This window comes from Carcharodon carcharias, chromosome 9 (assembly GCF_017639515.1).
Source record: "Carcharodon carcharias isolate sCarCar2 chromosome 9, sCarCar2.pri, whole genome shotgun sequence".
NCBI classification, from domain to species: domain Eukaryota; kingdom Metazoa; phylum Chordata; class Chondrichthyes; order Lamniformes; family Lamnidae; genus Carcharodon; species Carcharodon carcharias.
Genome location: NC_054475.1, coordinates 7,804,627 through 7,827,671, shown reverse-complemented (window position 1 = coordinate 7,827,671; position 23,045 = coordinate 7,804,627). Strand labels below are relative to the sequence as shown.

At 44.8% G+C, this 23,045-nt stretch overlaps 1 protein-coding gene across 1 annotated transcript; it reads right to left on the bottom strand.

Annotated features, from left to right (window-relative positions):
• Window positions 1-13,295: 13,295 nt before the first annotated feature.
• snrpe (small nuclear ribonucleoprotein polypeptide E) lies at window positions 13,296-19,837 on the bottom strand. The gene is made up of 5 exons (XM_041196250.1): window positions 19,686-19,837; window positions 17,802-17,828; window positions 17,407-17,469; window positions 16,410-16,488; window positions 13,296-13,514 (listed from the first exon to the last, which is right to left on the bottom strand). The coding sequence occupies exons 1-5, from the start codon at window positions 19,737-19,739 to the stop codon at window positions 13,459-13,461; spliced, it is 279 nt and encodes a 92-aa protein (XP_041052184.1). The 5' UTR covers window positions 19,740-19,837; the 3' UTR covers window positions 13,296-13,458.
• Between the last annotated feature and the right edge of the window lie 3,208 nt (window positions 19,838-23,045).

Here is a 23,045-nt window from a genome sequence, read left to right as displayed (position 1 = left end):
GTCTGGTTACCAAGACCATTCAGGCTGCAGCTCTGGTGCAGTTCAAACAATGTCGTGGAATATCAGAGATAAAAACAAAAAAACTGCGGATGCTGGAAATCCAAAACAAAAACAGAATTACCTGGAAAAACTCAGCAGGTCTGGCAGCAACAGCGGAGAAGAAAAGAGTTGACGTTTCGAGTCATCATGACCCATCAACAGAACTAGGTGAATCCAAGGAAGGGGTGAAATATAAGCTAGTTTAAGGTGTGTGTGTGTGTGGGGGGTGGTGGTTTGGGTGGGGGGAGAGAAGTGGAGGGGGTGGTGTGGTTGTAGGGACAAACAAGCAATGATAGAAGCAGATCATCAAAAGATGTCACAGACAACAGAACAAAAGAACACATAGGTGTTGAAGTTGGTGATATTATCTAAACAAATGTGCTAATTAAGAATGGATGGTAGGGCACTCAAGGTATAGCTCTAGTGGGGGTGGGGGGAGCATAAAAGATTTAAAAATATTTAAAAATAATGGAAATAGGTGGGAAAAGAAAAATCTATATAATTTATTGGAAAAAACAAAAGGAAGGGGGAAGAAACAGAAAGGGGGTGGGGATGGAGGAGGGAGGTCAAGACCTAAAGTGGTTGAATTCAATATTCAGTCCGGAAGGCTGTAAAGTGCCTAGTCGGAAGATGAGGTGTTGTTCCTCCAGTTTGCGTTGGGCTTCACTGGAACAATGCAGCAAGCCAAGGACAGACATGTGGGCAAGAGAGCAGGGTGGAGTGTTGAAATGGCAAGCAGCAGGGAGGTTTGGGTCATTCTTGCGGACAGACCACAGGTGTTCTGCAAAGCGGTCGACCAGTTTACGTTTGGTCTCTCAAATGTAGAGGAGACCACATTGGGAGCAACGAATGCAGTAGACTAAGTTGGGGGAAATGCAATGGAAATGCTGCTTCACTTGAACGGAGTGTTTGGGCTCTTGGACGGTGAGGAGAGAGGAAGTGAAGGGGCAGGTGTTACATCTTTTGCGTGGGCATGGGGTGGTGCCATAGGAGGGGGTTGAAGAGTAGGGGGTGATGCAGGAGTGGACCAGGGTGACCCGGAGGGAACGATCCCTACAGAATGCCGACAGTGGGGCTGAAGGGAAGATGTGTTTAGTGGTGGCATCATGCTGGAGTTGGCGGAAATTGCGGAGGATGATCCTTTGAATGCGGAGGCTGGTGGGGTGATAAGTGAGGACAAGGGGGACCCTATCATGTTTCTGGGAGGGAGGAGAAGGAGTGAGGGCGGATGTGCGGGAGATGGGCCGGACACGGTTGAGGGCCCTGTCAACGACCGTGGGTGGAAAACCTCGGTTAAGGAAGAAGGAGGACGTGTCAAAGGAACTGTTTTTGAAGGTAGCATCATCGGAACAGATGCGACGGAGGCGAAAGAACTGAGAGAATGTATCTTGACTCCCTTCTCTATCCCCTTGTCCCGTCCCTTCCCACCTACATCCGTGATTCCTCTGACACCTTACGTCACATCAACAATTTCCAGTTCCCTGGCCCCTACCGCTTCCTCTTCACCATGGACGTCCAATCCCTCTACACCTCCATCCCCCACCAGGATGGTCTGAGGGCCCTTAGCTTCTTCCTCGAACAGAGGCCCGAACAATCCCCATCCAACACTACTCTCCTCCGTCTGGCTGAACTTGTTCTCACACTGAACAATTTCTCCTTCAACTCCTCTCACTTCCTCCAAATAAAAGGTGTGGCTATGGGTACCTGCATGGGCCCCGGCTATGCCTGTCTCTTTATGGGGTAAGTGGAACATTCCTTGTTCCAGTCCTACTCCGGCCCCCTTCCACAACTTTTTCTCCGGTACATCGATGATTACTTCGGTGCTGCTTCATACTCTCATTGGGACTTGGAAAAATGTATTAATTTCGCTTCCAATCTCCACCCCTCCATCATTTTCACGTGGTCCATCTCTGACACTTCCCTTCCCTTCCCTGACCTCTCTGTCTCAATCTCTGGTGATAGACTGTCCACCAATATCCATTACAAGTCTACCAACTCCCACAGCTACCTCGACTACAGCTCCTCACACCCCACTTCCTGTAAGGACTCCATCCCATTCTCTCAGTTCCTTCACCTCCGTCGCATCTGTTCCGATGATGCTACCTTCAAAAACAGTTCCTCTGACATGTCCTCCTTCTTCCTTAACCGAGGTTTTCCACCCACGGTCGTTGACAGGGCCCTCAACCGTGTCCGGCCCATCTCCCTCCCAGAAACGTGATAGGGTCCCCCTTGTCCTCACTTATCGCCCCACCAGCCTCCGCATTCAAAGGATCATCCTTCGCCAACTCCAGCATGATGCCACTACCAAACACATCTTCCCTTCACCCCCACTGTCGGCATTCCATAGGCATCGTTCCCTCCGGGACACCCTGGTCCACTCCTCCATCACCCCCTACTCCTCAACCCCCTCCTATGGCACCACCCCATGCCCACGCAAAAAATGTAACACCTGCCCCTTCACTTCCTCTCTCCTCACCGTCCAAGGGCCCAAACACTCCTTTTAAGTGAAGCAGCATTTCACTTGCATTTCCCCCAACTTAGTCTACTGCATTCGTTGCTCCCAATGTGGTCTCCTCTACATTGGAGAGACCACATGTAAACTGGGCGACTGCTTTGCAGAACACCTGTGGTCTGTCTGCAAGAATGACCCAAACCTCCCTGTCGCTTGCCATTTTAACACTCCACCCTGCTCTCTTGCCCACATGTCTGTCCTTGGCTTGCTGCATTGTTCCAGTGAAGCCCAACGCAAACTGGAGGAACAACACCTCATCTTCTGACTAGGGACTTTACAGCCTTCCGGACTGAATATTGAGTTCAACAACTTTAGGTCTTGAGCTCTCTCCTCCATCCCCACCCCCTTTCTGTTTCTTCCCCCTTCCTTTTGTTTTTCCAATAAATTATAAAGATTTTTCTTTTCCCACCTATTTCCATTATTTTTAAATATTTTTAAATCTTTTATGCTCCCCCCACCCCCACTAGAGATATACCTTGAGTGTCCTACCATCCATTCTTAATTAGCACATTCGTTTAGATAATATCACCAACTTCAACGCCTATGTGTTCTTTTGTTCTGTTGTCTGTGACATTTTTGATGATCTGCTTCTATCACTGCTTGCTTGTCCCTACAATCACACCACCCCCCTCCACTTCTCTCCCCCCACCTAACCGCCCCCACACACACACACCTTAAACCAGCTTATATTTCACCCCTTCCTTGGATTCACCTAGTTCTGTTGAAGGGGTCATGAGGACTCAAAACATCAACTCTTTTCTTCTCTGCCGAAGCTGCCAGACCTGCTGAGTTTTTCCAGGTAATTCTGTTTTTATCGGCTGATTAAACTTGAATGCGGGCTTAAAGAACTCCATCTAGCTACAGCTATAGGTAAGGCTATTAATGGGCTCTGTGACTATGCACACGCTTAATTAAATAATAATTAGATATGTAATAGGTAATTAGCCATAGTCCAGAAAAGACCACAGGCACCTCTCTGCATTAGGAACACTAACATTGCATAAGGGTAATTTCTTCTGCACCGGATGTAGTAAGTACACTTGGTAGTTAGAAAGGACACTGCTGCCCCCCAATGATAACAAACTAGTCCTGCACCTCAACTGTAACAAAAAAATGGATCAGCACTTATGTTACTTTAATTTGTTATACCCTAATATTTGAGCCTCATTTAACGAATTCTATTGAAGTGAAGTGATTCCTGCTGATCATTATCCCTTGATGACTCTGCTATGATCAATTTCATTGCAGTGTTGTCTTCTTATGATCAATCATATCAAGGTATCAGCTAAGTAATATCACTTCTGCTTTTGAGTCAGGAGGGTGTAGGTTCAAGAGCCACCTGAGAATTCAAGCAGTACTGAAGGAGTGCTGTTATGTCAGAGGGCCTGTCTTTCACGAGACAATAAACCAAGGCCCCATCTACTCTTTCAGGCAGATGCAAAAGAGCCCAAGGCGCTATTTGAAAAGCTGGGGAATTGTCCAACATTCGGGGTCAATTTTTGTTCCTCAATTATCATTAGAACAGATCATCTACTCACACACCTCACTGTTGTTTGTAGGGCCTTGCTGTGCGCAAATTGGCTGCCATGCTTCCCTACATTATAACGGTGACTACATTTCAAAAGAAGTACTTAATTGGAACTGATTGATGTCCTGGGATTGTGAAATGTAAGCTCATTCATTTCTTGTTATGTAACCAAACTCATTGATTTGAGTTCTATCTGTCCCATCATAGATAGCCATTAACAAGGCCACCCTTTTATCCCAAGTCCATTCTCAGCCCTTTTATTTACAAGTTCCCCTTCAACGGAGTCATCAATAGATGTTGGTCATATTTCATATATATGCTGATGACACAGTTCTACATCTTGACAGTTACCTCTGTGCTTTTTGAACTACTTGTCTAATGGCATGAATGAATACCATGTCATGAATGAGCTAGAATTTTCTTCCAATAACGTTCTGAGTCATCTCCAGGACATTTATTTGGAGATTGGGAGGAAACCCATTCAGTTCCTTTATGTCTGTCACATCTGTGCAAGTTCTCTCTTGCCTTTGATGGTTCCACCCAGTTGTTCTTTCATATTCTTGACTGCACTCTTAGCTGCTCTATTTTTAAAGCTGCCTCCAAGGTGCATGATTTTCTGGTTCAAGCCAAGCACTTCTTTGAGCTTTAACCTTCTCTAAAGTCCCAAGTCAACCCAAAAGCAGAATACATATCCCATATCTTCTTCTAAGAATTCAACAAAGTATTTTGTGAAATGGGGTGATTGTATTCTCACCTTCAGCCTCCACCCTCTGAACTTTCCTCTTTGGTTTCTTCTAGGTTCCATTACCCAGTCTCCAACTCAATTCCAGGATATCAAAACGGCATAGCTCCTTAACTTTCTTGATTTTTTTTCCCTTCTATCCATGATTTGCAGGCTTTTAAATTGCTAGCTTTTACCGTTTAAACATGACTGCTTGATGTACCTTGCTTTTCCTTTTATTATTCCCAAACTTTGTTGATTTTGCCTATCACCATTATCTCTCAATCAATGGCAACTTTAAGAGGATATTTGGCCCCCAAATGAAACAGTACATTCCTTCAATATTCAGCTGATGACATTATTATTTAAGCTACAGTGGAAAAAGACTGGTTCATGTTAGATACCTTCCACCCACTGACAACAGCACTTACTGCACTGTAGTGTTCGTCTGCTTGGAGATCTTGTTGCATGGTTCATTAGCAATGACTAAAAATGCTTGAGGGAAATGTTAAGATGGCCGAAAAAAAATAGATTCTATAAAACCTTTCGCTGCATTTTTCAATGACACAATAGAAATGAGTGAGAGCCCTTTAGATTCCCAATATTAGACAGCAGTAGCAGTGATAAATAACTGTAGAATCAATATTACCTGTTGCAGCATACTCTCTATGACATAGATAAAATAAAAACAACTTTGTGTTTCTATAAAAACAAAAAACTGCGGATGCTGGAAATCCGAAACAAAAACAGAAACAGAGATACCTGGAAAAACTCAGCAGGTCTGGCAGCATCGGCGGAGAAGAATACAGTTGACATTTCGAGTTCTCATGACCCTTCCACAGAACTAATTAAACATAGGAAAGGGGTGAAATATAAGCTGGTTTAAGGGGGGGTCGGTGGGGGGTTGTTGGGCCAAGATAGCACTGATAGGAGAAGATAACCAAAAGATGTCACAGACAAAAGAACAAAGAGGTGTCGAAGGTGGTGATATTATCTAAACAAATGTGCTAATTAAGAGTGGAGAGCAGGAAAAGCAAGGCACAGATAGCTCTAGTGGGGGTGGGGTGAAATAAGACTAAAAGGGCCTAAAAGGTATAGATAAATGATAAAAAAACAAAAAACAGAATTACCTGGAAAAACTCAGCAGGTCTGGCAGCATCGGCTGAGAAGAAAAGAGTTGACGTTTCGAGTCCTCATGACCCTTCGACAGAACTAGGTGAATCCCAGGAAGGGTTGAAATATAAGCTGGTTTAAGGTGGTGGTTAAGGGGGGGTGGTTGGGTGGGGGGAGAGAAGTGGAGGGGGGTGGTGTGGTTGTAGGCAAAAGCAGTGATAGAAGCAGATCAAAAGATGTCACAGACGGCAGAACAAAAGAACACATAGGTGTCGAAGTTGGTGATATTATTTAAACGAATGTGCTAATTAAGAATGGATGGTAGGGCACTCAAGGTATAGCTCTAGTGGGGTGGGGGGAGCATAAAAGATTTAAAAATATTTAAAAATAATGGAAATAGGAGCGAAAAAGAAAAATCTATATAATTTATTGGAAAAAAACAAAAGGAAGGGGGAAACAGAAAGGGGGTGGGGATGGAAGAGAGAGCTCAAGACCTAGAGTTGATGAATTCAATATTCAGTCCGGAAGGCTGTAAAGTGCCTAGTCGGAAGATGAGGTGTTGTTCCTCCAGTTTGCGTTGGGTTTTACTGGAACAATGCAGCAAGCCAAGGACAGACATGTGGGCAAGAGAGCAGGGTGGAGTGTTGAAATGGCAAGCGACAGGGAGGTTTGGGTCATTCTTGCGTACAGACCGCAGGTGTTCTGCAAAGCGGTCGACCAGTTTACGTTTGGTCTCTCCAATGTAGAGGAGACCGCATTGGGAGCAACGAATGCAGTAGACTTAGTTGGGGGAAATGCAAGTGAAATGTTGCTTCACTTGAAAGGAGTGTTTGGGCCCTTGGACAGTGAGGAGAGAGGAAGTGAAGGGGCAGGTGTTACATCTTTTGCGTGGGAATGGGGAGGTGCCATAGGTGGGGGTTGGGGAGTAGGGGGTGATGGAGGAGTGGACCAGGGTGTGCTGGAGGGAACGATCCCTACGGAATGCCAACAGTGGGGGTGAAGGGAAGATGTGTTTGGTAGTGGCATCATGCTGGAGTTGGCGGAAATGGCGGAGGATGATCCTTTGAATGCGGAGGCTGGTGGGGTGATAAGTGAGGACATGTTTCTGGGAGGGAGGAGAAGGTGTGAGGGCAGATGCGCGGGAGATGGGCCGGACACGGTTGAGGGCCCTGTCAACGACCGTGGGTGGAAAACCTCGGTTAAGGAAGAAGGAGGACATGTCAGAGGAACTGTTTTTGAAGATAGCATCATCGGAACAGATGCGACGGAGGCGAAGGAACTGAGAGAATGGGATGGAGTCCTTACAGGAAGCGGGGTGTGAGGAGCTGTAGTCGAGATAGCTGTGGGAGTCGGTAGGCTTGTAATGGATATTGGTGGACAGTCTGTCACCAGAGATTGAGACAGCGAGGTCAAGGAAGGGAAGAGAAGTGTCAGAGATGGACCATGTGAAAATGATGGAGGGGTGGAGATTGGAAGCAAAATTAATAAATTTTTCCAAGTCCAGATGAGAGCACGAAGCAGCACCGAAGTAATCATCGATGTACCGGAGAAAGAGTTGTAGAAGGGGGCCGGAGTAGGACTGGAACAAGGAATGTTCCACATACCCCATAAAGAGACAGGCATAGCTGGGGCCCATGTGGGTACCCATAGCCACACCTTTCATTTGGAGGAAGTGAGAGGAGTTGAAGGAGAAATTGTTCAGTGTGAGAACAAGTTCAGCCAGACAGAGGAGAGTAGTGGTGGATGGGGATTGTTCGGGCCTCTGTTCGAGGAAGAAGCTAAGGGCCCTCAGACCATCCTGGTGGGGGATGGAGGTGTAGAGGGATTGGACGTCCATGGTGAAGAGGAAGCGGTTGGGGCCAGGGAACTGGAAATTGTTGATGTGACGTAAGGTGTCAGAGGAATCACGGATGTAGGTGGGAAGGGACTGAACAAGGGGAGAGAGAAGGGAGTCAATATAACGAGAAATGAGTTCCATGGGGCAGGAGCAAGCTGAGATGATCGGTCTACCGGGACAGTTCTGTTTGTGGATTTTGGGTAGGAGGTAGAAGCAGGCCGTCCGAGCTTGGGCGACTATCAGGTTGGAAGCTGTGGGAGGAAGATCCCCAGAGGAGATGAAGTCAGTGACAGACCTGGAAACAATGGCTTGATGTTCAGTGGTGGGGTCATGGTCCAGGGAGAGGTAGGAGGAAGTGTCTGTGAGTTGACGCTCAGCCTCCGCGAGGTAGAGGTCAGTGCGCCAGACAGCAACAGCACCACCCTTGTCAGCGGGTTTGATGACAATGTCAGGGTTGGACCTGAGAGAATGGAGTGCAGTAAGTTCAGAGAGACAGATATTAGGATGGGTGAGAGGAGCAGAGAAATTGAGACGTCTAATGTCGCACTGACAGTTCTCAATGAAAAGATCAAGAGAAGGTAAGAATCCAGAGGGAGGGGTCCAGGTGGAGGGAGAATATTGGAGGTGGGTGAAAGGATCCGTTGAACGGGGAGAGGACTCCTGCCCAAAGAAGTGAGCCCGGAGACGAAGACGGCGGAAGAAGAGTTCAGCATCATGCCGAGCCCGAAATTCATTAAGGTGAGGGCGTAGGGGTATGAAACTAAGTCCTTTGCTGAGCACTGAACGTTCAGCATCGGAGAGGGGAAGGTCAGGGGGTATAGTGAATACACGGCTGGGGCTGGGATTGGAAGATGGGGTGGGGACGGAGGGACAGGCAGGGGTGGAGGGTCCTAGATGGGTGTTGGTGTCGATGAGTTGTTGGAGCTTGCGTTCCTTAGCACTTGAGAGAAAGAGAAAAAGTTTCTTGTTGAAGTGTCGGATGAGCCGAAGAATAAAATGAAACTGGGGGCACGCGCAGCTTTGAAAAAGGGTATGGCGGTGCTGCTGGAGGGAGAGGTCGAGTGTGTTCATATGGCGGCGCATGGCACTGAGTGTGGATTTCAGAATGTGACGGGAACAGCAGTCCGAGAAATGTTTTATGTCCCGGAGATACCTGTAATCCTGGTGGGTTTGAAACATGAGGGGTGGAATTTCAGTTGAAATCCACGTGGGGTAATTCAGAGACGGAGACAGTCACTGAGAAAGGAGATATGGCTGTGAAAGCGGGTTTTAGTAAACACCTTGTCAAGCACCAGGAGAGAAATGGAAAGCAATGAAGGTGAACAAGGCAAAAGAGAGATACGGAAATTTTGTCGCAGAGACAAACAGAACTTCTTCAAGGAAATAAGCATTTCTTGAAGAGCAGTGGCAGTCAATTAAACACAGAGATAAAAACAAAAAACTCCGGATGCTGGAAATCCAAAACAAAAACAGAATTACCTGGAAAAACTCAGCAGGTCTGGCAGCATCGGCTGAGAAGAAAAGAGTTGACGTTTCGAGTCCTCATGACCCTTCGACAGAACTAGGTGAATCCTAGGAAGGGTTGAAATATAAGCTGGTTTAAGGTGGTGGTGGGGGTGGGGTTTGGGTAGGGGGAGAGAAGTGGAGGGGGGTGGTATGGTTGTAGGCAAAAGCAGTGATAGAAGCAGATCATCAAATGATGTCACAGACGGCAGAACAAAAGAACACATAGGTGTTGAAGTTGGTGATATTATCTAAACGAATGTGCTAATTAAGAATGGATGGTAGGGCACTCAAGGTATAGCTCTAGTGGGGGTAGGGGGAGCATAAAAGATTTAAGAATATTTAAAAATAATGGAAAAAGGAGCGAAAAAAAAAATCTATATAATTTATTGGAAAAAAACAAAAGGAAGGGGGAAGAAACAGAAGCCCAACGCAAACTGGAGGAACAACACCTCATCTTCCGACTAGGCACTTTACAGCCTTCCAGACTGAATATTGAATCCAACAACTTTAGGTCTTGAGCTCCCTCCTCCATCCCCACCCCCTTTCTGTTTCTTCCCCCTTCCTTTTGTTTTTTTCCAATAAATTATATAGATTTTTCTTTTTCGCTCCTATTTCCATTATTTTTAAATATTTTTAAATCTTTTATGCTCCCCCCACCCCCACTAGAGCTATACCTTGAGTGCCCTACCATCCATTCTTAATTAGCACATTCGTTTAGATAATATCACCAACTTCAACACCTATGTGTTCTTTTGTTCTGCCATCTGTGACATCTTTTGATGATCTGCTTCTATCACTGCTTTTGCCTACAACCACACCACCCCCCTCCACTTCTCTCCCCCCACCCAACCCAACCCCCCCCACTTCTCTCCCCCCACCCAACCCCCCCCCCACCCCAGTCCCCCACCACCACCTTAAACCAGCTTATATTTCAACCCTTCCTGGGATTCACCTAGTTCTGTCGAAGGGTCATGAGGACTCGAAACGTCAACTCTTTTCTTCTCCGCCGATGCTGCCAGACCTGCTGAGTTTTTCCAGGTAATTCTGTTTTTGTTTTGGATTTCCAGCATCCGCAGTTTTTTGTTTTTATATAGATAAACGATATCTATCCACCCTCATGCCTTTCCTCTCTCCTGGAAAAATGATAGGGTCCCCCTTATCCTCACTTATCACCCGACCAGCCTCCGCATTCAAAGGATCATCCTCCGCCATTCCCACCAACTCCAGCATGATGTCACCACCAAACACATCTTCCCTTCATCGCCGCCGCCCCCCCCCCCCACCCCCCAGCAGCATTCCATAGGGATCGTTCCCTATGTGTCACCCTGTTCTATTCCTCCCTCACCCCCTACTCCTCAACCCCATCCTACGGCACCTCCCAATGCACACGCAGAATATGCAACATCTTCCCCTTCACTTCCTCTCTCCTCACTGTTCAAGGGCCCACACTCCTTTCAAGTGAAACAGCATTTCACTTGCACTTCCCTCAACTTAGTCTACTGCATTTGTTGCTCCCAATGCGGTTTCCTCTACTTTGGAGAGGACAAACGCACACTGGGTGACCGCTTTGCAGAACACCTTCGGTCCGTCCGCAAGCATTACCCAGACCTCCCTGTCGCTTGCCATTTCAACACTCCACCCTGCTCTCTTGCCCACATGTCCGTCCTTGGCTTGCTGCATTGTTCCAGTGAAGCTCAACGCAAACTGGAGGAACAGCACCTCATCTTCTGACTAGGCACTTTACAGCCTTCCAGACTGAATATTGAGTTCAACAATTTTAGATCTTGAACTCCTTCCTCCATCCCCACTCCCTTTCCATTTCTTCCCCCTCCTTTTTTTGTCCAATAATTTATATAGATTTCTTTTCCCAACTGTTTCCATTATTTTTAAATGTATTTGCATCGTTTATCTATACCTTTTGTCCTTTTAGTCTTATTTCACCCCACCCCCACCAAAGCTATCGGTACCTTGCTTTTCCTGCTCTCCATTCTTGATTAGCATTCTTTTAGATAATATCACCACCTTCAACACCTCTGTTCTTTTGTCTGTGACATCTTTTGGTTATCTCCTCCTATCACTGCTTGCTTGTCCCAACAACCCCCCCTTTCTTCCTTCTACCCCCCCTTAAACCAGCTTATATTTCACCCCTTCCCTATTTTTACTTTGTATTTCTATATATTGAGCAGCATTTAAATTCAGCTTCTGAATGTGCAAACATTTTGTTTACTAAAGTCCATTTTATTCGCAGGCTACATGATGCTAGCGTAACATTTCCAGGAATTTACTTGTAATATATGTCCTATATTTTTCAAACCCCCCCCCCCCCCCACCATTAATACATTCTCAACATTTTATCAACTCAATCCTAAAAAAAAAATGAACTACTTTAACAGCAAATGTCCCCGATGCAACTGTAGGAAATAGATTTATACAGGATCACTTCTGCAATTTCACATGATAGCAAGCTATTCAAACCCCGGGCACTAAGTAATTGTTCATCTTGCTTCCCTTTCTCCAGGGCTGTAAAGGGAATAAGGGTTGCTTTTGACACATTAGAACATTCGCTCTTATATATATTCTCAACTTCAAATAGAGCACTGAGTTTGAGCCACGAAACTGCTGGGTGCACAATATTCAGGGAATCCCCCACGACCAGTTAAAATTGCAGATTTATATGCAGGATTAGTGCACATTGCATAAGCTGTATACATGGTCAAAGAGTATATCTAAACTACTGGGAGCGAGGCTATACAATGTCATTATCTGAAATAAAGTGATTATGCCACATGTAAAGGTGCCTATCATTTTTAATGACTGTGTCTAAAACGTATCTGGGAGTTGACCTGCTAGCTGCATCTTGTTGTGGAGGGCAAAAAACAAACATAATACAGAAAGCTGTCTGGAGAGCAATTACTTTAGTGGGCAGACAGCAAGACTTCATTGCAGTCATCAGAAACTAATCAAGTCAATTTTGATTAAACAAAAACTTGGAGGAAACTTAACAGTCTAGATCAGATATTAAAAAGGGTTCTATTGTTGCCAGAGGTTGAGAACAAAAGACAACTGCCAACAGACAGTTGTTCACGCCTCAGCTACTTGAATGGTTGCTTGTTGGGAAGATGAACTGTGCATTCCTTTGTTTCAAAGGCAGGAAAATAAATAGGAACCAGTTCTGCATTACTTATGACACTGCCTATTCTATGCAAAAATGTTTACACAATTATTAATCAGACATTTGGTTCTACTGCAATATGAAGAATCTACAGTTTCGTTTACGTTGAGAGTTGTGCTGCTAGTTTCTTACTGGATTTATTTAAGTCTGAACGCAACAGAGATAATGATACTTTCTTCTTCCTGGAGTGGGCCAGGAGAGCACAGCAGGTAATCCATATGACCTTTGATGCAGTAGAAAGGCAAGTTAACTTTGTCCCATTCTATCCCCCACTGTGTCATGTGCAAGATTGTAAATTTCAGTTCAAAGGAGATGCTGAAATGCTTACAAAACACATTCTTCCCACCAGAATCTCAAATTTGAGGTATTGGACCACTCAAAATACAATCTGCATACCATAAAAAGCTTTATCATGCTGCACTATAGAGTATCTTAAGAGTTTCTTACCTGCAAATCCATACATGCTAATAATGCCAACTGTACTATCAAAGTCTTAAGCTTTAGGCATTCTCGCACTTTTCTACGCTAGCCTGAAGATGTTGACTGACACTCGGGTGTGATCCCAAGAGAACAGTGACCAACTGTAGCCATGTAACTGCTGTTCTGGTCAAGATCATCTAAATTATTGGATGGAGAAATGGCCTATTTGGTTCCAATATTTGGTAGTCAGGCAAAAGAAAAAGCACTATATACTCTCACAAGGCAGTGAACTTCAGGCTATCATTTTAGGTGCTGTCCTAACATTTTTTTTATTGGATCCAAATAGCATCTTATCGTTTGTGCTGGTAGTAATTGGAAATGATAGTAACAAACTTAAGTAAATGCGATTGTTTTGATCTTATGCTCAACTGTGATTAAGAAAGAATCGATGGTTATAAGACTTTTATTTCAGAAAATCACCGTAGCTAGGTACAAAAACACATCACAACTTAATCTATTTACTAACACCAGTATCCGAAATGCTTATCAAAACAACAGTTAGCAATTTGCTATATAGTGTATGGGTAATGAAGTCCCAGTGAATCCATTCTTAACTGTGGACACTCTGTAGTAAGGTGATGTTGTCCCCTTTCAGCATAACACGGCCTGAAAGAGAGAAAAACTTGTAATATAAAAGCAGCTCCTGGTTAAAATGAACCACCCCTTCAGCACAGGAGGTCATCATTTGGCCTGTTGAGTCTGTGCTGGCTCTCTGCAAGAGCAACTTTGCGCGTCCCACTTTCCCACCCTTTCCCCATACGCCTGCTTCCCTTCAGCGGCTTATCCAATGTCCTTTTAAAAGCCACAATTGAATCTGCCTCCACCACCCTTTCAGGCATTGCATTCCAAATCATAGGCACTCACTGCAGAAACATTTTTCCTCATGTTGCCTTTGGTTCCTTTGCCAATCACTTTAAATCTGCTCCCTGGTTCTTGACCCTTATGCCGATAGGAACAGTCTCTCTTTAACAACTCTTTCCAGAGTAACTGAATGACCCCAAAGGTGCTGCCCCTGGACCTCTGTTTTCAGATCCAGTGACTCAATGATTTAGGAACCAAAACTGGGAAATGTAGTCGGTGTCAACTTGGGTCAGTTGGCAGCAACCTCTACACCCAAGACAGAAGGTTGTAGATTCAAATTCTCCTCTTAAAATTTAGCACAAAATCCGCTTTTCAAGGAGTGGGCATCATTGGAGTTGCATTCTTTCAGGTGAGTTGTTAACCCATAGGTGCCATATCTGCTTGTTCAGGGCATAAAAGATCCCACTGCACTGTTTGGAGAACAGGAAAATCCAGTAATCTGGTCAGCATCTCTCCCTCAATAAAAGAGTGACTGGTTAGTCAACTCATTTGCTCTTTGTAGGCTCTTGGATAATTAATTTTGGTCATGTGATACAGTCACTGTGAAAAGGCAAACAAGAAGAATTTGTTGGGACAATTCAAGGGTGCTAAAAAGACACTGTGAATGGAAGTGCAATCATTATGCTCTGGTAAAAGGAATAGTTCACAGGACTATTGTGCAAAATTCAGACATTGTGAGGTAATAAATTGAAATAATAGAACCAGCAGTTACTGATTCCCAATGGGGGTAATCAGACCCTTGTATTGAGCTGTTTATTACACACTGACAAACGTGGAAAAAAAATGGCCCAGGATATTGAGGGGCTTCACAACCCATCAACTTAATTGACTGTAAATCGTGTAAGGGCACTCCGAGAGCACTACTCAGCAAATGAGGTAGTTAATCCGCTTTGGGTGTGGTAAGCATGTTAGCCAGTAAATCAGAAGCTTTTCTCTGAACAGTAGCACGGGATCTTTTACCTGAACAGGGAAAGGGGGGCGGGGGGGGCTCAGGTTAGTGCCTCACCCCAAGGGTGGCATCTCTCATACTGAAGCACTCTCTTAGAACACAGACGGTTAAACGTTGCAATGTTTTAAATTGGAGTAGGACGTGAGCTCTCAACTTCTGACTCACTGGTGAAATTGCTACCAACTAAGTCAAGCTGATAAATGATTGTGAAAGGAAAGAGGTGTTAACAAAAGCCAGTAAGCTGGAAGTGAGAAGTGAAAGGACTGCTGTTTCAAGTATAAAATTTAGAATTAACACGAACATTTTTAGCTGGCTGGCCAAGACAATGATGCAATGGGTATTAAATATCAAAAGTGGCTGACAACACACATACTTCATTAAGTATCTGTAAGACTGTACCGGCTGTGCACCCACTGGATAGTTATTAAAGTAATTTTGATTTGTCATTCAACTAGTTCAATTGGTGATAAATCAAATTAAAATTTTCACAGCACAATGTGACCAAATTTCAACAATTCAAAAGATAAAATCAAACCTTATTGATGAACTACACCAGGATCAAGTATTTGCTTCCTCAATTGTTACAATTTTTCCCACTGAAGGACTCATATCAGGGTAGATTTTCAATGCACCTCCTCAACCCAGTCTTCCTCTACAGCAAATGCAGCAGAGGCTGCCATTGGCCAGAGTGGGATGGTTTGAACACAGTTGACCACTATGCCGCAAACCATTGTCGTAGGAGATGGAAGACCACCATTTTAATGTCTAGTGCCTTGACTAAATGAGCAAATGTCAGGGGATTATTTAACATCCCTGGCAGTGCAACACAATCAGACCTAAATCCCTAAAATCTTAAATCCCTGTCCCAAGTTAGCAATTGGGAGCAGGAAGTTTTGCCTGCTTTCCCTTTTTTCAGCCTTGAGGAATTGAAACCAACTGTAATACTATACTGGCTGTGGTCAGTTGACTCAAGTGTTTCCCAGTATTATGTTATATCACTCAGTGCATTTACCAAGTTAAGCAGATCTAGTGAAGTAGTTTTAGATGCTTATTACATCACAGCACTTTCACATGACCATCTGACTGCAATCCAACAAGTCCACCTTAATTCATTCTTTTCTCAAAAGGATGAAATCTGTCAGATGCTGCAATGAGAGTTTGAGGAGAAAGCAGAGGAAAGAGAAAAGATGCAGTGCCTGAGAGAACTCGTCCTGACAAATCTTAAAACAAGGATAAACTTTTTACATCTAATTTGTTCTAATTTGTTATTGATAAAATAAAGACACACCACCGGAAGAGCAGGGCCATGTTAACCATATTATGTCACTAGACTAATAATCCAGAGGTCCAGGCTAATGCTCTGGGGACATGGGTTCAAATCCCATCACAACAGCTAGTGGAATTTAAATTCAATTAATAAATCTGGAATATAAAGTTAGTCATAGTGATGGTGATCATGACAACTATCATTGATTGTTGTAAAAACCCATCTGGTTCACCAATGTCCCTTAGGGAAGGAAATCTGCCGTCCTAACCTGGTCTGGCCTACATGTGACCCCAGACTGTTAACTGCCCTCTGAAATGGCCTAGCAAGCCACTCAGTTTAAGGGCAATTAGGGATGGGCAACAAATGCTAAGTCTTGTCAGCGACGCCCACATCCCATGAAAGAATAATAAACATACCCACTTACCCAATGGTTTTCTTGATTTTGATTTCATATGAATTTCCTCTGCATCATCCAAAACAAGGTTCATATATTCATCAAATCCCTAAAATTAAAAAAAAGACATTAATTACTTTCTACAACAGCTGGGACTGTCACTTGCCAAGCTCAGAGCAGAGGATAAATCATAAACCAAGATCCAAATGCACAGTAACCTCAGGCTAAGAAGGTATCAGCCATGCACCAGTATTGTGCAATAAACTACAGGTAATAGGTTTTATTTAAAATAGAGACTTCTGTAGCTGGAGTATAGACTCAGCAGAGGCCTGTAGAAAAGGCGTTGGAATAGATTCTTACTAATTGCATGCAATATGCCTTTTCTTATGTGCCATCTCCTTTTACACCCCAATGAGGTAAATGATCAGGTTTTAAGTCAAACATAAGCTAATCTTGAATTTCACCAGTATTTGGGATCAAGTCCTATTAATTTTTTTCCCATGAAAAATGAAATCCAGTAGCTTGCCATTGATTTCATGAAGCGCTCAACTACAAAAATTAAAAACTACAAATGGTAGAAATGCATGCACCTGTTAGCAACTGCAGAGAAACCACAAATTAATGCCCCCAGTTTAGACAACCTATCTTTTCAGATGCTCACTGACCTTATCTATCTTTCTACCATTTTCTACCAAAGCAGCCCTGCAGCCAACTTCTGGAAGGCAGAAAAAGCTGTTCCTTTCAAGGATGCATTCCTTGATGGCCAGTATAAGGCTAGGCCTTATGCTTGGATCAAAAGGGCGGGTAAGTGAAAGTTTAAACCACCACTCTGTCTTGTATCTGCATCTATGGAAAAAAGGATACACCACAAAATAACTGGAATCACATTTAGAGTGAACAATTGGTGGTTACCTTCATTTGGTGCATCATCAGGCTTTCTGGTTAGCTCTTAGCTAAAACAGTCTATTCTGCTTTCCACAATCCAGTAAACAACACATCAGGCCTACAGCTTATATTTCATACTTACAATTATACAGCCTTCTATCCTCATGTTGACCTGCTCATATAACCATACTTGGATCCTGGATCGCTAGAGTAAAGAAAAGCGTATTTTAAGCTAGGAACAAATTATTGAGAGATATTTGAATCCCTATTAGAATAAAACAGCATCCTTAAACAGTGCAGTGCAACCTCATTAATGAACTGAAGAGTCAAGTCTAGATTTTGTGCTTAAGTCTCTGGAATGCAGTTTGAACTCATGACATCTAATTCAGGCAAGAGGGTTGCCATGGAGCCTTGGTCTTTGCTGAACTAATGCAGCAAAGTTATTAATGAGCTGCATTTACTTATCAGGTGCAACAACTAAACATTACCACAAAGCTTAATTATACAAAAGATTAAAATTAAATAACATGTACTTACATTTTGAAGATATCTGAAAATAAGATTCTGTTGCACTTCCAGTTAAGGAACATGGGCACATAGTTATACAGTAAACAGCTCTATAGTAAGATTTGTATATACCTAACATGCCCTCTACAACCAATCCGTGGTATGGTCACCATTCTAATGCAATTATATAAACATTACTTTTAAATTGCTTACAAACACAGCTCATGACCCATTTTGACCATAACCTTCCCCAAAATGGCCATTATTTGTATTTCTCAAGTGAGTGGTGGCAACCTATTCAATTACAAAGACCGTCATAAACTCAACGTTACCCTAACCCAACATCCACAAACCCAGGAGTGCCTTCTGGAAATGTGTATCAGGAAGAGGAACCCAGACTGATTTCTTCTTCTGACTCAGAGGAATTAAATTCAGCTGTTGCATCTATGTCTGCCTCTGTCCAAGATCAGCAAACTTAGGGTGTTCCTGATTTGTATTGGACAGTTACTCCACCATCTGGGTGAGATTCTGCCCTGAGACTTAACACATTTATTAGTGCCTGAATCTAATCTAATTGATAGTTTTAGATTTGTTACATTTACAAAAAATCCTTATCTAGCAACTTCCAAGCCCACATTTATCTTAGAAACTGCCCAAGTAAATGGATCAACATAGAAACTGCCCGAGTAAATGAGTCAACATCATAAATACACTCTCCCATCTCTTGTGGTGCCTTCACTGAGAGGAAAGGAGGCTACAACTACAGGGAAATACTCTTATATGGGAATTTGCCTTGATAAACATAGGTACGAGAATTTATAATGGTAATAAACTGACTTTGAAATAATGCAATTAATTACATCTGCATTCCTTGTTTCATTCACTCAATGGCACTTAACCTCACTTCATCGAAAGCCTAAGCACCCCATTCATCCATTGCCCCTGCGCTCATTGACCTATATTTGGCTCTCAGTCAAGCGATGACTCCATTTTAAAACTATTGTCCTTGTTTAACAGTCCCTCCATGGCCTTTTCCCTCCTTGTGTGTCATATGGGCCAGCCGTACAATCTCGCAGATCTTTGCCCTCGTCCAATTCAAACCTCCACTGTATCCCTGATTTTTAACTGCTCCGGCGTTGGTGGCTGTGCCCTCAAGCTGCCTGCATCCTAAAAATCTGGAGTTACCTTGCTAAGCATCTCTTTCCTCCTTTATGGCACTCCTTAAAACCTACTTCTTTGACCGAGGGTTTGGCCACCTGACCTAACACCTCACATGGCTTGGAGGCAACTGTTGTCCCAATAACGCTGCTCTGAAGCGCCTTGAGGTATCTCACTGCATTAAATGGGATATTTAAATGCAAACTGTACTCGGTTAGGACTCGCCATGTGCAGTGCAACAGCCGAGGGACCAGTGAACATAAAAAAGTAATTTTATACTGAAAGCCCAACTACGCCTCTCGCCCCCCCCAACTAGAACATTCCCCATGCTGTGGATCAGGTTGTTTTAATACTTAACATGAATTCCCCCTCCCAGCTCGTCTCCAGGGAGCGGGGGAGACGCTCATTCAACAAGACAACGTTTTAATGTCCCCGGCTTCTGCTGGAAATGAGGGTGAGGGGCCGCTCATCACCGGCGGCCTCCATTATACAGCGAGAGCCCCCCCTCCCCCTCCCCCTCCCCCTCCCTCCCTCCTCGACCGAGGCACAGGGACAGAGTGTGTGCGGCCGACGCTGCTGCTGCCCCCACCCCCCACCCGGGCCCGGTCAGAGGCAGAGCCCGAGGCCCAGGCTTCAAAATCGGCGCCCGGGCCTCCGGCTCCAACCGCATTCCTCAGGCCCGGCTCCCTCCGTCCACCACCACCACCACCACCACCCCACTCCCTCCTCCTCCTCCTCTGCCCCGGTGAAGGATACGATGGGCTGCACCATCACTTTCTGCACTTTCTGAGCCTGCCCGCGGTACGCCATGTCGCCGGCTCCGTCCCCACAAGGAACAGCAGCGAGGAAACAAAATGGCGGCCCACGCTTCCTCCCGCCGCGCCGCGACCCTTGACCCCTCCTCCCCGCGCGCGGGCTTCTGGGACGGGGAGAAGCGGGCGGAAGGCGCGGGGGGGGGGGGGGGGGGGTGGGACTCTCGTGACCTCTGACCAACCACTCCACCCCCCGACCCCCCCCCCGCCCCCAACCAATCGTTCGCTGCCATGCCAACCAGATGGAGGCGGGGCGTGCTCCAGGTGAGGGGCGCCAGGTGGCACATTTAACCGACAGGGGGTTCCCAACCCTCCAGGATTGGCCTGGAGTCCCCAGGAATTGAAGATCAATCTCCAGGACACTGGTGTGTGCAACCCTGGAGAAAAATCATCAGGACAGTATGAGTTTTTTTTTTTGTTTTGTGATTAACTTTGAACATTGCTCTTCACCAAATATTTAAAATATTGAAAACAAAAACAAAAATAGCTGGAAAAACTCAGCAGGTCTGGCAGCATCTGCGGAGAGGGACACACAGTTAACGTTTCCAGTCCGTATGACTCTTCAACAGAACCAAGAAAAAATAGAAAAGAGGTGAAATATAAGCTGGGGTTGGGGGTGGGGGTGGGGGTGGGGGACAGGTAGAGCCAGTGATTAAAATTAAGTATTTAAAGTATTGAAAATGGGAACAAAAAGGGCTATTTGGCAGATGGTCAAGCATCATCCAATTGGGTAAGCAGTCTTTTTTTTCATTCATTTAGGGGATGTGGGTGTCGCTGGCTGGGCCAGCATTTATTGCCACCCCCCAATTGCCCTTTAGAAGGTGTTGGTGTGCAGCCTTCTTGAGTCACTGTAGCCCATGTGGTGCAGGAAGGGGAGGCCACGATCTTGAGCCAGTGACAGTTAAGGAATATAATCCCAAGTCAGGATGGTGTGTGACTTGAAGGGGAACTTGCAGGTGGTGGTGTTTCCATGCATCTGCTGCCCTTGTCCTTCCAGATGGTAGAGGTTTCAAGTTTGGAAGGTGCTGTCAAAGGAGGCTTGGTGAGTTGCTGCAGTGCATCTTGTGAATGGTAAGCACACTGCTGCTACTGCACGCCAGTGGTGGATGGGGTGCCAATAAAGTGGGCTGCTTTGGCCTGGATGGTGTCAAGCTTCTTGAGTGTTGTTGGAGCTGCACTCATCCAGCTAAGTGGAGAGTATTCCATCAGACACCTGACTTGGGGTGGACAGGCTTTGGGAAGTCAGAACGTGAGTTGCTTGCTACAGAATTCCTAGCCTTAGTTTTAATATGGCTGGTCAAGTTCAGTTTCTGGTCAATGGTAACCCCACTGGAGCAGAAGTAGGCCATTTGGCCCATCAAGTCTGCTGCGCCATTCAATGAGATCACGGCTGATCTGATAATCCTCACCTCCAATTTCCTGCCTTTTCCCCATCACCCTTGATTTCCTTACTGATTAAAAATCCGTCCATCTCAGCCTTGAGTGTACTTAACCACCCAGCCTCTACAGCCCTCTGCGGTATAGAATTCCACAGATTCACTATCCTCTGAGAGAAGAAATTCCTCCTCATCTATGACTTAAATGGGCGACCCCTTACTCTGAGATTATGCCATCTGTCCGAGACTCTCGATAAAGTCACCTCTCATTCTTCTAAACTGCAATGAGTACAGCCCAACCTACTCAACCTCTCCTCATAAGAAAATCCCTCCATAATCTGAATCAACTGATTGAACCTTCTCTGGACTGCCTCCAATGCTAATATATCTTTCCTTAGATAAGGGGACCAAAACTGTTCACAGTATTCTAGGTGTGGTCTAACTAGTGCCTTGTATAGTTTTAGCAAGACTTCCCTATTTTTATACTCCATTCCCTTTGAAATAAAGGCCAACATTCCATTTGCCTTCCCTGTTACCTGCTGAGCTTGTATGCTAGCTTTTTGTGATTCATGTACGAGGACCCCCAAATCCTTCTGTGCCGCAGCTTTCTGCAGTCTTTCTCCGTTTAAATAATATTCAGTTCCTCCATTCTTCCTGCCAAAGTGCATAACCTCACATTTTTCCACATTATATTCCATCTGCCCACTCTTTTAATCTCTCTATATCTTTCTGTAGACTCTTTGTGTCATCCTCACCACTTGCCTTCCCATCTATTTTGTGTCATCTGCAAACTTGGTGATAGTATATGCACTTCCCTCATCCAAGTCATTAATATATATTGTAAATAATTGTGGCCCCAGCACTGATCCCTGTGGCACTCCACTAATTACAGGTTGCCATCCTGAAAACGTCCCCCTTATTTAGCAGGTACAAGGGAAGCAAATCAGCAGAGGCATTAGTGGAGTACAGACAGTGCAGGTTGGAGCTTAAGAAAGCAATTAGGAGAGCAAAGAGGAGATATGAGAAAGTCTGGTAAAAGTAGGGAAAATCCCAAGATATTCTATAAGTATATCAATGGAAAGAGGATAACTAGGGAAAGAGTAGGGCCCATAAGGGACCAAGGGGGCAATCTATGAGTGGAGCCAGAGGACATCACTAGAGTGTTGAATGAATACTTCACGTTCGTCTTCACCCAAGAAAATGAGAATGAAGGTATCGAACTTGGGGAGAGAGACTGCGAGGTTCTTAAGCAAATTGATATAGGGAGTGACAAGGTATTGGAGGTGTTAGCAGGCTTAAAAGTGGACAAATCTCCAGGGCCGGATGATTTGTGTAGCAGACTGCTGAAGGGGTCAAGGGAGGAGATCGCAGGGGCTCTGACCCGAATTTTTAATTCCTCTCTGGCCACAGGGCAGGTGCCAGAGGACTGGAGAACAGCTAATGTGGTTCTGCTATTTAAGAAAGGTTGTAGAGATAAGTCAGGGAACTATGGGCCAGTGAGTCTCATGTCAGTGGTAGGGAAACTATTGGAGAAAGTTCTGAAGGAGAGAATCTACCTCCACTTGGAGAGGCAAGGTTTGATCAGGGATAGTCAGCATAGCTTTGTCAGAGGGAGGTCATGCCTAACAAATTTGATTGAATTTTTTGAGGAGGTGACCATAAGACATAGGAGCAGAAATTAGGCCATTTGGTCCATCGAGTCTGCTCCGCCATTCAATCATGGCTGATAAGTTTCTCAACCCCATTCTCCCACCTTCGTCCCGTAACCTTTGATCCCCTTACCAATCAAGAACCTATCTATCTCGGTCTTAAGTACGCTCAATGACCTGGCCTCCACGGCCTACTGTGGCAACGAATTCCATAGATTCACCACTCTCTGGCTAAAGAAGTTTCTCAGTTTGACCAGGTGTGTAGATGAGGGTAGTGTA

What these genes read in the sequence shown, in the direction of transcription:
- snrpe (XM_041196250.1), bottom strand. Translation starts at nt 19,739, where the DNA reads ATGGCGTACCGCGGGCAGGCTCAGAAAGTGCAGAAAGTGATGGTGCAG. An exon ending in AAGTGATGGTGCAGCCCATC is followed by an intron (nt 17,829 to 19,685) that starts GTATCCTTCACC and finishes GAAGTGCAACAG; the next exon opens with AATCTTATTTTCAGATATCT. An exon ending in TTTTCAGATATCTTCAAAAT is followed by an intron (nt 17,470 to 17,801) that starts GTAAGTACATGT and finishes TCTTTACTCTAG; the next exon opens with CGATCCAGGATCCAAGTATG.